Below are 13,785 nucleotides of genomic sequence, written 5' to 3'. Positions count from 1 at the left end.
CCTTTAAAACTTGTTTTCGTCCGTCTTATGTCACTGTCCCTTCCTAGTAGTAAACTGTTGAACTTGTTCTTGTTACCCTTCCAAGCGGTTGGCCCTTAAATTGCTGGTTCTTGTATGACGTTATTTGTGCTGCAAACCCTTCCTACAGAAGTCTGATAACTGTGCTATTTATTTGAAGATAGTATATTAAGTTTTATTGCAAATTCCTGCCCATAGGCTAATTGCATGTTGACAGCAGTGTCGAAGTACAAATGTAAAGTTAGACATAGAGCATACATGTAATACAAGATCATACTATATTGCTAGTCTACCTTAAGTTTCTATATCTACGGTACTAATGCGGGGTTTGATTTCTTCTCTTTTAGTGCCAAAGGCGATTGTCCGGCGATTTAGACTATGGCAGACACTAGAAGGCATTCTGGTACAAGTGATCCCCCTACACTTTAATCTGCCTCTATATCAGTATATGTACCCTTGATGTACACTTTGTCTCCTGTAATACAGTATCATGCAATTTAATATCCATATAGATGGACTATCTGAAAAAGGTGCAGTGTCAGCCTATCAACTCTTTGCTTTTGGTATTGTTAAGCAACGGTATAGCTTAGTCTTGAAACTCTTGATGTTTAGTCAAGTCTTTGTAAGGTTTGATTGATCGAGATTAATTGATTCTAAGCTGATAAGGTCTCCTGGTGTTACCCCTGAACCTGACGTTTACTTCAGTATGCCTAAATGTCCTTGACGTGACAGTGAACCCCGGTAACCTTAGGCCTACTTCGAAAACTTTCCACAGGACTGCCATAAAGCTGTTCCTTTTCCCAAAGAGGCACTGCCTGTCTGCCTGGATGATGATTACGTAGCCCGCATGATAACTTGTCCCCACTACCAGAGGGAGTCCTTTATACATGTGCATTTTTGTTGCAACACTCAGTAATTGGCATACATGTACAGTCTCTGATGACAGCTACACATATCATTTCAAGCGATGTGCAAGAATTGTAACCAGTTACGAATTTTTTTTTTTTTTTTTTTTTTCCCCCGCCTATCTACCTGTAAGTTGCTGCTCTAGGCTGTAGCGATTTCAACCAGTTTACCATACTTGGTCATGAAAACCCCTGCTTCAACACTTCTATGTACTGTAGGCCAGAATCTTTCCCTGCCATGTTAACATTTTAATGTAGACCCTTTGTCCTGTCTGTTCAATATCTTTTAGCGAGACCGTGTCTTCCCATATTATTCTGAAATCTCTATGGAGGTCTAGTACAGTTTGTTGTCCTAAATTCCTGTTTCCTCCATTCCAAACAGGTAAATTAGTTATTTCTTTTCTGACATATCCTTACAGATCGTACTGATAAGTCGCTTTATGTACTGTATGCATGATACTCATTCCTACCCCTCTGCATGATCTTGTATGGGCTTCTACTATTTGATTATCCAAGTCAGTTGAAGATTTCTCTTACATCTTCCCCTAATCCAAGAATACTAACATTATGAAATTACTGTCATCGGACCATGAGGTCGGCTAGGGAAAAAACTGCTGACCACTTGGAAAAGTATGCTTCGTATGCTCCAATATGGATATGTCCCACCGTTCAACTCTGAGTATTCAACCTTAGGTCCCTTATCTGCTGACATTGAAATTACTCGACAAGACTGGTTTCTTGAAAGGAGTTATGACTTTTAGTTTTCCAAAGTTAGCTAATTTCTGTTGTAATCAGACCATTCTAAAGTCTGACCCACTCACTGATTCCCCGTGGAAGAATTGGTTGCCCTGTCTATCACAGGACTTATCCTATTGAACAAGCCCTATCATCTTAGATGAACATACCTTTACAAGGGGACTGACAAGAAACGATCCCTGACTACCAACTCCAGACACCACCCTGAGAAAAAACTGAGACATACCTCAAAGCAGCCCTATCCCATCCCGATTAATGGATGCCTACTATTAACTAGAAGCCTTGCTCTATTGCTGATGGCTTGACGCTGCCTTTTTGTCGTCCTGATGGTGGTGTCTGGTCCCTGGCCATCATGCTCTGTCTATCCTTGATCTCCTAGCTGACGACGCTTGAATTTGCTAAACCCTGCAGCATAGGAGACTTTCTCTGAACTCTCTACCCTACTGCTGCCTTGGTCTGACTGGAGTGGTGCAGCTACACTCTGCTTCTCCAGCTAAAAACTCCTCCCCTCATCAGGGGGCGTCCCCTGAGATGACCATTCTCTGAGTCACATCCTGACCCTTCTTTTCTCAACTATCCTTGGAGTTACTTGGAAGGCACCTCCTGGTACATGACTCACAACAGGCCATCCTTATTTGCTGGGACTCAGATCATTAACGTCGCTTAGCAACCGTACCAGTCACTAAGCTGTCATAATTTTTGGCCAGGTGCATTCACCTTTCCTAATGGTACCTACATCTTAAAGATGACATCCGCAGCTGTCACGGTAAGGGAAATACAAGTTTATGCATGAATTATGCAAATGAGGTCCTCATTAGCAGAATTCATGGCCAGGTGTGATCACCTTTGCTAACGGTACGTACATGTCAAATCTGACATCTGCAGCTTTTCCGGTAAGGGAATTACAAGTTTAAACATAAATCATGCAAATGAGGTCCTCATTAGCATAATTTATGGCCAGGTGTGTTCGCCTTTCCTAAAGGTACCTACATCTCAAAGATGACATCCGCAGCTTTTACGGTAAGGGACATACAACTTCATGCATCGATTATGCAAATTGGGTCCTCATTAGCATAATTTATGGCCAGGTGTGTTCGCCTTTCCTAAAGGTACCTACATCTCAAAGATGACATCCGCAGCATTTACGGTAAGGGACATACAACTTTATGCATACATTATGCGAATTAGGTCCTCATTAGCATAAGTAATTGTCAGGTGTAGTCACCTTTCCTATAGGTACCTACATCTCAAATATAACATCCGTACCATGTAACATAAGGTACATATAACTTTCTGTAATACCATTAGTAGAGGTACCCCCTGACATCTGCTTGGTTTTAAGTCCCAGACATGGGTTCAGTGTAGGAGGGCTTATGTTACAGTATGACCTACTTCTTGCTGGCACCGACAGAAAATAACCAAAAATTGCATCAAAAAATTGCAAAATAAATCATTTTGAAGTAGTGTATGCCAAAAAAAATAATGGGGTCCTTTGGGTAAATATCCAATGCACAACTAAACCAAATTTCAGGTCCTCAGGTTTCAACACCACGGCACTGGAGGCCATCATGTGCGACTTTTGTCTGAAAATGACCAAAAAACCTCCATAAAATCATTTTAAAAACTTATATCAAAAAAATTTTAAAAGGGTCTAGGGGTATACACGTACTCTACCTGCATACCAAATTTCAGCTAATTTGGTCGACGGACGACCGAGAAGAAGCGATTTGAAGGTTTGACAGGAGAAGAAGAAGAAGGAGAAGGAGAAGAAGGAGAAGAAACCTTACAAAAACTACACTGGCCGTCATTTGCTTTAAGAGCAAATTCAGGATGTTTCGCCCATACTCCTCATGCAAGAAGTGGGCTGTCCCAACATAACTCCTGGGCAAATCCAAGTTTCTGCATAATTTATGCAAATGAGGTCCTCATGAGCATAAGTTATGTCCAGGTGCTTTCACCTTCCTACATGTACCTACATGTTCAAGATGACATCCGCAGCTTTTACAGTAAGGAGAATACAACATCATGCATAAATTATGCAAGTGAGGTCCTCATTAGCATATGTCATGGCCAGGCGTGTGCACCTTTCCTAAAGCTACCTACATCTCAAATATGACATCTGCAGCTTGTAAGGTAAGGGAATAGTTTCTGCATAAATTATGCAAGTGAGGTCCTCATTAGCATAATTTTTGGCCAGGTGCATTCACCTTTCCTAATGGTACCTACATCTTAAGATGACATCCGCAGCTGTCACGGAAAGGGAAATACAAGTTTATCCATGCATTATGCAAATGAGGTCCTCATTAGCATAATTAATGGCCAGGTGTGATCACCTTTGCTAACGGTACGTACATGTCAAATCTGACATCTGCAGCTTTTCCGGTAAGGGAATTACAAGTTTAAACATAAATCATGCAAATGAGGTCCTCATTAGCATAATTTATGGCCTGGTGTGTTCGCCTTTCTTAAAGGTACCTACATCTCAAAGATGACATCCGCAGCATTTACGGTAAGGGACATACAACTTTATGCATACATTATGCGAATTAGGTCCTCATTAGCATAAGTAATTGTCAGGTGTAGTCACCTTTCCTATAGGTACCTACATCTCAAATATAAAATCCGTACCATGTAACATAAGGTACATATAATTTTCTGTAATACCATTAGAAGAGGTACCCCCTGACATCTGCTTGGTTTTAAGTCCCAGATCAGGGGACGTGTAGGAGGGCTTATGTTACAGTATGACCTAGTTCTTGCTGGCTCCGACAGAAAATAACCAAAAATTGCATCAAAAAATTGCAAAATAAATCATTTTGAAGTAGTGTATGGCAAAAAAAATATTGGGGTCCTTTGGGTAAATATCCAATGCACAAGTAAACCAAACTTCAGGTGCTCAGCTTTCAACACCACGGCACTGGAGGCCATCATGTGCGACTTTTGTCTGAAAATGACCAAAAATCCTCCATAAAATCATTTTAAAAACTTATATCAAAAAAATTTTAAAAGGGTCTAGGGGTATACACGTACTCTACCTGCATACCAAATTTCAGCTTATTTGGTCGACGGACGACCGAGAAGAAGCGATTTGAAGATTTGACAGGAGAAGAAGGAGAAGGAGAAGGAGAAGAAACCTGACAAAAACAATATGTTTCGTTGGCGAAACATAACAATATGTTTCGTTGGCGAAACATAACAAGTTTCATGTTGGAATCGCTATACTAGATCTATATTGCACTATTCAAAAACAATTATCATGTTATTGATAAAGCTGAGCTAGGATACTTCAAATTAACATACAGTCAACACTTGACAGTCAGCTTAGTAAATAGAACAATTATTAAAGAAACCAGATTCAAACTTTGACTTACCTGAATGCTTGTGAGTTGAGAATCAGGGAGACTCTCTTGCGCTTTTCCATCTCGTGTACATCTTGCTGAATGTCGACTGGTCGCTTCACTTTGCTCTGTTTGGTCTCAGCTACTGGGGACTGGTGAGGGCTGCTTCCACCAGATGATGCTTTACCGTCTCCCACATCAGGGGGCCCGTTTAACACGACGTCCGTGTCCGCCATCCTGACCTGCTACGCAGCTATGCTGCTGCGAAGACAAAGGAAACATGTCATTAATATTCACTTTCAACTTACACTTTCCTTTCACTTACTTTGAAGTAAATTCAAGCAATGGCATTTCAACAATATCATCAAACAAGTGCTTAATCAGGGCACTTGCTTTAGTTATATATAATTAAGACTGATTCACTTTCAACTTACACTTTCTTAAAATACAAGCCATGGCATTTCAATAAACAATATCAACAACTAGAATGGCAACATTTTCAGGAAAATGCAGGATATTCCCCTCCCATTACCTACACCTCAAATATGACATCCTTAGCATTGGCTGTAAGGGTATTATGAGGTTTCTGCATAAATTATGCAAACGAGGTCTGCATTAGCATAATTTATGGTCAGGTGTATTCACCTTTCCTATAGGTACCTACAACTCAAATATGACATCCGTAGCTTTTACGGTAAGGAAAATTCAAGTTTATGCATAAATTATGCAAACGAGGCCCTCATTAACATAATTCATGGCCAGATTTTCTGAACTTTCCTAATGGTAACTACATCTCAGATATGACATCCGTAGCTTTTACGGTAAGGGAAATACAAGTTTATGCATAAATTATGCAAATGAGGTCCTCATTAGCATAATTCATGGCCAGGTGTGTTCACCTTTCCTAAAAGTACCTACATCTCAAGTATGACATCTGCAGCTCTTACGGTAAGGGAAATACAAGTTAATGCATAAATTATGCAGATGAGGTCCTCATCAGCATAATTCATGTCCAGGTATATTCACCTTTCCTAAAGGTACCTACATCTCAAAGATGACATCCGCAGCTTTTACGGTAAGGGAAATACAAGTTTCTGCATAAATTATGCAAATGAGGTCCTCATTAGCATAATTCATGTCCAGGTATATCCACCTTTCCTAAAGGTACCTACATCTCAAAGATGACATCTGCAGCTTTTACAGTAAGGGAAATACAAGTTTATGCATACATTATGCAAATGAGGTCCTCATTAGCATAATTCATGGTCAGATGTGTTCACCTTTCCTTAAGGTACCTACGTCTCAAATATGACATCCGCAGCTTTTACGGTAAGGGAAATACAAGTTTATGCATAAACTATGCAAATGAGGTCCTCATTAGCATAATTCATGGTCAGATGTGTTCACCTTTCCTTAAGGTACCTACGTCTCAAATATGACATCCGCAGCTTTTACGGTAAGGGAAATACAAGTTTATGCATAAATTATGCAAATGAGGTCCTCATTAGCATAATTCATGGTCAGGTGTGTTCACCTTTCCTAAAGGTACCTACATCTCAAAGATGACATTTGCAGCTTTTACGGTAAGAGAAATACAAGTTTATGCATAAGTTATGCAAATTAGGTCCTCATTAGCATAAGTAATTGTCAGGTGTAGTCACCTTTCCTATAGGTACCTACATCTCAAATATAACATCCGTACCATGTAACATAAGGTACATATAACTTTCTGCTATACCATTAGTAGAGCTACCACCGCACATCTACTTGGTTTTTGGCAGAAGAAGAAGAAGAAGAAAGAAGAAGAAGAAGAAGAAGAAGAAGAAGAAGAAGAAGAAGAAGAACAGGCAAGCAAAAACAGTATATCCCCCTTCCCACTGGAAGGGGAATATAAATACGTTCTTAATCAAAGGCACTTGCTTTTTAAGTAAGTGCACAAACATGAAAGGCAGAATCTCAAAGTGACCTGTCTGTCAGGATGTAGAAGTTTTAAGTTTTTTAAGCCTTAAGGTAAGGTCTTCTTCAGCAGCGGTTTTAGGTCTTTATCTATAGATGTACACCTAAAGCTCCTTGCAACTTACATCCTGATGACGATTAATGAATTAGAAGCACAGGATACCATAGCTTTTCGTAGTGGAAAATAAATTTTTGTCCATTTACTACGCTTTCATGAGGTGAAGGTGAAAGCTAAATGGCTGTTTTCAACATTCTCATGCTGGTAATGTACTTCTTTTGTAACCTGTTCTGTCTGGTGGACTCAAATCAAATTACATTTGAAGTAAACATCTAATTCGATTACATGTTTTAATGAACAAATAGCATGAATATCATGTTCTGAGACCATGAAAACATGTCCCACAAGCTACCTTCCTCTAAAAAGCTAGAGATAAACATTTTCAATAAAATGTGTATTAAACTTGTTTACTGGAGAACAACATTTTGAAATACATCATCAGACATTCTTTCAGCAAAAATTGCATCATAACAACTGTTCCAACTTTAGTTAAGCAGTTTAGTATTGAACAGTTGAAGTCCTATGATGTCACATACATGGCAAATTCAGTTATCCCACTGGTGACTCAGACAGTCCACACCCACATAAATATGACACCATTGTGTTTGAACTCCAGAAAAAATACTGTGCTGAATGAGTTAAGTCTTTCAACGAACACAGAATTTCTAACTTATTGGACAGCTGTAGATTCTGAAACTTTATACTACAATCTTAGGTCCCTGAAATAACCTCAAAGCTGAACTTGTCCTTGGGGATGGTGAAAAAGAATCACATCAGCCCTTAAGTAATCCCACTGGGGACTCAAATTACAGTTATTGCAACAACTAAACTTCCTCCCCTTCTAAAATCAGCTTTCCTCCCACTCAATTTTTCATCCCTTAGCAGTGTAACCCTGAACCTGACATTACTGGGATGTTTCAAATCAATTAAGGACATATCAAATAAGAATACTGGTCCTCACAATTTCTCAACCAAAATCTTTCCTACCTACATGTATTCATAATTTCTTTTAGTTCATTTTAGTAAGGAAATGGATCTTATCACTTGGCAGTCAGTGGGTCAAGTGCATTCACATCTGAACATTTGAAACTGTTGCCTCTCCATCATCAAGTTAACAATTACATAAAAATAAAATAAAACCATCAAATAGGGTTGCAATGTTTCAAACCGGAATGAAGATGCACACTACATGTATGGCATAAATGTTACGATTTTGCTTGTTCCATACCTACTCAAACTGTGGATGGCAAGATATCAAACAGTGCAGACTACCAGGTATTCAGGGAAATCATGTTAATACTGTCACAGAATGATTGATAATTCTAAACCATGGCTAAGCAGGTCGACACAACATAGGCCATGCCAGTTAACAACTAGTCAATTGTGTAAATTGTGGAAACAAACACTTCTTCAGAAATCTGTCAGTATACCAGGGTCAAGTGGGAGTATCAAGTTACCAAATGCAAGAGTCAATCTGATATGACTCACCATCTGAATGGTTAGGGTCAGAAAAACAAGAAGTCATGATAATACAGATTGCCATCTTCTTATATCAATCCCAAATTCTAGAAAGTAATGGACAACATAACAATGTCACCATACATCTGAGGCTTGTTTACCAGTCAAAAATGTGATGATAAATCCTTACACAACATTCCCCTCCTAAGACAGCGATCAGTGCGCCCAGGTTTACATGTAGAGCACTATTCCCTTTCCTCGGGACACTGCAGGGCACCGCTGACATGTAATCCCATGGGCTCTATTGTGCGGCAATGACCTACAAATACAGATTTTTCAACCATAAATGGCCCCAGCCATACAATCCCTGTGCATCCCCAGCAGCGCTCCCATTTAGGAAGCAATGACATCATCCTGACCTTTCTGGTGACCTCTAGTGTAGGGTTGCAGGATGCAGGTTGAAACAAAAACATCAGTCAACAGCAACCAGTCCCATCCAGGTACATTTACAGGTTACTTTACAATAAACACTGCAAGTTCTGTGCAATATTTGACTTTTACAGAACCACATGGTTCTCTTTGCCATCTTGTGGACAAGATCATTTAACTAACACGAATCTAATGCCTTTGTGACAGTTTGTCATCAATATGTATCAAAATCAAGGTCTAACCCTAAACAGTGCTTCATCTTGAAGTGTTCATACATTCTCCTGTTTAGTTACAAAATAAAGAGACAATTTAATATGGTGTGGACAAAATTTCCTCACTGAAATTGTACATAGATCCAGTAAGCCTTTTGGATACATAAATTTCCTTTTCCTTGTAATGTTTTCTTTGCCCTGTAACTAAGTAAGCACTACTTTCTTTTCAAAACAATGTACAGTCAAACCTGTCTATAGCGGTCACTCAAGGGACTGGCCAAAACTGGCCGCTAAGGACAGGTGGCCGCTATGGAGAAAATGTCGATAAATTGACCATGAGTGACACATGTTTTCAGTAACCCACTGAGATACATTTTTTTATTCACCGTACAGTACACATGTAAACATTAGCATAGGTAAGGCACATTTTAGAAATTCGATTGTTGTTCTTTTACTTCTATTATGGGCTTGCAAAAAGAATTATTGTATCTGTCAACTCCAAAATCAATGGCTTGCTCGAGCTTCATGTCTAAACAGACCAGCATCGCCATACTCTACTCTTGATCATTCGCGACTGCTTCGCTGCCGGCACACGCGTCACCAACGAGTTTTAATCATATGAAACTAAGTCCTTCGCAGCAAAATGCCACCTAGTTAGTTAAGAACAAAATATGTGTTGCTCAGTTGCCACTTACTGTTAGTTTTCGACCGTTTTCAAACATAAAATCGTGGCGACAATTTTCCTTGTCTGTTGTTGTTTGCTTGTCATGATCGGCTTCTACCATTATGCTAATAGGGTAATGAGAGGAAGGTCGCTCTTTTGAGAGCTTTTTTTCTTTTAAGAAAATTGCAACAACCCAAATTGTACATCATAGTAATATTATCCATATTTAGTTTGAGGCTTTTGGTTAAGTAATTATCCTCAGTAATAGTTTGCAGCAAAATAAATTTAACACACTATACCTCCGCAACAGTGGTGTCTTCCGATGACCTTTATGCTGCTCCGCCATTCTGAAAATCGTGTTTGGGCACATTTTCGGATGAATTCCCGGGGAAAACGGAAATATTGGGCCGACATTGAAACAATTCGCGAACTTAGCGCATCAGATACATGTGCGGGCTGTATTTTCCAAAAACTACCGTAATTTTTGCCCAGTCCAAATGCACAGAAATAGTCAAATATGCTACGATGTACAAACGCAAGCCATGTGAAGAAATACTTCAGTTCGCGTCAAACCATGGATAATCTAACAAAGATAAAACATTCTTGTTTTCTTTATCATTATTATCTTGTCAAGTTGAGTTCATATAAACTTGATAACTGCATAAAAGAATGAAGATTTTGAACCCGGCGTGTGGTGGCGATGCGGCTTCTACCGGCGCACATTGCCCGTTATCGGCAGTGTTACTGTACTCGCGGGACCGAAAATCGTCTGGCCGCGACCGCGTTGGACAGGTGGCCGCTATAGCCTAATTCTTAATGCTTATGTCAATGGGGAAAATCCAAGGGACCGACAAAAAGTGACCACTATGGGCAGGTGGCCGCTATGCAAAGGTGACCGCTAATACAGGTTTGACTGTATTGATGAAAAGTTCAAGACATTTGACCTCACACACACAACAAGGCTCTTTACTTTAGTTGCAAGTAAACAGAGGCATACAGCAAAGAAACAGTATCTGCTATCATCAACTGTAAGTAAAAATATGGCCAGGTTTCCATTTTCATTCCTTTGGTTTTCCTTTATCCACACAGTCTGTCTTTGATTAGTTAGATTTTCAGCTTTCAAAGTCCAAATAAAGGACATATATAAAATGACCTATGATGGTGGCACATGAGTGAGGGCCTGCATGGGGGGGGTCCCAACAACGCTCTACGATAAATTCGGAGGGCCAACTACGTAATACGCTAAATTCAGAAAGCCTCCCTACGCTCTACGCTAAATTCAGAAAGCCCGCCCTACGCTCTACGCTAAATTATGGAGTGGTCGGCAACGCTCTACGTAAAATTAAAATGGCCGATTGCGCTCTACGTAAAAGGGGCATGCAGGCCCTCATGAGTGAATCACTACCAGGGCAAATTTTTTAAGGTAAAGGTTGGCGAGCTGTATGTACATTACTTTTCTCATTTCTCCTACATGTGTACGTCATATCAGATGCAGTATAAAGGGGATAATTGGCAAATTTTAACAGAACGCTCTCTACGAAATTGCTTTATTTACCTTACTCCTAACATACCATCTTCTTTGATCAAACGTGATCCTAAGAGGGATGCTGACACTAACTGGAACAGCCACATTTTCATAAGGCCATCCCAGCCTTACATGATAAATGTTTCCCCTGGGACCCCAGTTTCCCATCGGGCCCATCCCTTTCCTGAGTGACAGGTGGGATGGCATGGGAAGGAAATACTGAAATCAAACGTTGCCTTCAAATTACTGTGGTAAAGAAATTATGTGATAATTACTTCTAAAAATCTTCCTTCACGCAGTATCATATCAATACTTTTTAGTGGATTGTAATGACTTAACACTCAAGATTTACAGAAATGTACTACTACCAACTCTACTAGTGACAATAATGGCAAGAGAGGGCTCATTTGGGTTTATGATGCTGAATACTAATTCCGGTAATAAAACAGGTGGCCTACACTCTGGGAATATCAATAGTTGTAGGAATGTGAGGACTCTATCAAGCAGGCAGCAATAAACTAAATTTCATTTCACCAAATTGACTGCTGGTAATGGAATACTGCAGATGGCCTTGCTTTAATAATAGAACACATGACAGTATCGGGAATATCACTCATGTACCTTTGATTTGTGACAAGTGACATGGTTTGAAAGATTGGTTTGGCTGTACATACATTAACCTAACTGTATGATCACATTATTAGCTTTACGTTTTGGTATACATACTGACTACCAGCCAGTCAAACACTTTGTATTTCTACTGATCAATGGGCCAAACCATGTAAGAGCATGTAAAAACTACTGCTACCCTTACAGTTACAGACAAAGGAACATATAATTGCTACAGCCAATGTGGGGTCATTTTAAGTCTAAAGACTTGTTCTAATTAAAGTAATTTCAATTAAAAAAGGACCTGGTTCAAAGAATACTTTAACCAATTTCAACATTATACCATAGAAAGTAGATTGTGATAGTTTTTCTAGGTTTTTAATACAAAATGATTCAAACAACTGGATAAAGTCTCTAAGGAGCCAGACATTTCAGATAGCATCCACTATCTTTCATCAGTGACTTGTCCAGCCATGTGGGCAGGTAAACACAAATAAACCCTTTCAAGATACTTAAGGCAAGAAATGCAAGCACCCTGTAATCCTATGTGACCATAACAGATCTTCACAACAAAGAAGGCCTTGGAGTGGACTGATCTGTTTACTCTGACAGTGTTGCAAACTTACAATGTATACACCACCAAGGTTTCGGACTGAGAATTTTTAACACAGAAAAACTTTCCCTTTGTTGTGTGTATATATTAGCCCACGATATTCCTTGCATTGTGAAAATCTTTTGCACCACCACTCCATGGCTAAGTTACAAGTATATTTATTTAAAGGCAGAATCCCAAAAGAACAACTGATCTTGCAAAGCGTCATCAATCATAATAGCCAGCTACGATTTCAAAAATGTAAATGGTTCTACTTACGAGTCAGGTGTATTTTCACTGCTCTTCTTTATACACCTGTCACACCTGTCCATGGCCATTAGCCCCTATGCGTGAGCTCACCTGGTATTATCTATTGCCAGGCCTTTTGTGTAGTCACAATATGAATAATGCTGACCTGAGGGCATATTATCTGTCTATTCATGTACTGGTCATTACAATAAAGTACTAATGGAAACCCATCACAAGAAGCCATGTTAGAATAGCAAATCTTCAGACCCACATGTGTAGATATCAGTAGCAACAATCTTCATTCTGTCATGCTGCCAGGAAATGCATCAATGACATAATGATGGTGTCCTTACAGTTTACTAAATCAGCAAAGCTAAGTTCGACTGACATACCTTCAATCCTTCATTCAATAATAATGCATTTGAGATTAGTGTTAGATTATCACATTATCTTCATTCATATGAATAAAAATGTAAATTTGACAAAGGATCTTCTAAAAGATTTTTCTAGAAACAGAACTTTAACTTCAATAGTGAGTCGCACATGTACATGTATGCTTCCGAAGTTAGATAAAGGCAGGTGAGTGACTGTGCAGGTAGAACACCTCGAATTTCCTCCACAATTGTTGCAGTTTTCAACCCCCACAAGTTCCTATTTGAATGTAGACCTTTGTATATTTGGAATAAAGGGTCTCTTTTGAGTGATTTGTTTGTACAAAGGTGTGGTGTCATATTTCTGTCTAGGTAAAGATATCTGGGTACCCAACCACTTGACATGGTGAAAGGGTAACAGTTAGAACCAATGGGGCACCACAGTTAATAGAGAGGCAGAGATATTGCTCCCTTTTATAATTATTGGTGATATCACACTTTCTGGGTTTAAAGGCAGGAAAAGAAGGCCTCTCATTGGATGAGAATAGATGGGCATCTTCATCTTCATTAGTGTGCTGTCAGAACTACATGTAACAGTAATAAAGATGGATGCCAGTTCCCTTCTCTGGCTATATTACCAGTCAC

At 39.4% G+C, this 13,785-nt stretch overlaps 1 protein-coding gene across 8 annotated transcripts in view; it reads right to left on the bottom strand.

Annotated features, from left to right (window-relative positions):
- LOC136430861 (alpha-adducin-like) overlaps positions 1-13,785 on the bottom strand; it is a 47,128-nt gene that overhangs the window by 19,228 nt on the left and 14,115 nt on the right. For 5 of the 8 annotated variants that reach the window (XM_066421909.1, XM_066421907.1, XM_066421906.1 and 2 more), the window contains exon 2: positions 5,051-5,278. In XM_066421909.1, coding sequence (XP_066278006.1) covers positions 5,051-5,253 — 203 coding nt within the window. In that variant the 5' untranslated portion in view covers positions 5,254-5,278. Of the gene's footprint in view, positions 1-5,050; positions 5,279-8,679; positions 8,848-13,785 lie in introns of those variants that run through there. The other 3 variants (XM_066421911.1, XM_066421908.1, XM_066421910.1) reach the window with 2 other exon arrangements.

The sequence above is a fragment of the Branchiostoma lanceolatum genome, chromosome 3 (genome assembly GCF_035083965.1).
Source record: "Branchiostoma lanceolatum isolate klBraLanc5 chromosome 3, klBraLanc5.hap2, whole genome shotgun sequence".
NCBI lineage: Eukaryota > Metazoa > Chordata > Leptocardii > Amphioxiformes > Branchiostomatidae > Branchiostoma > Branchiostoma lanceolatum.
This window is presented reverse-complemented; position numbering and strand designations above follow the sequence as displayed.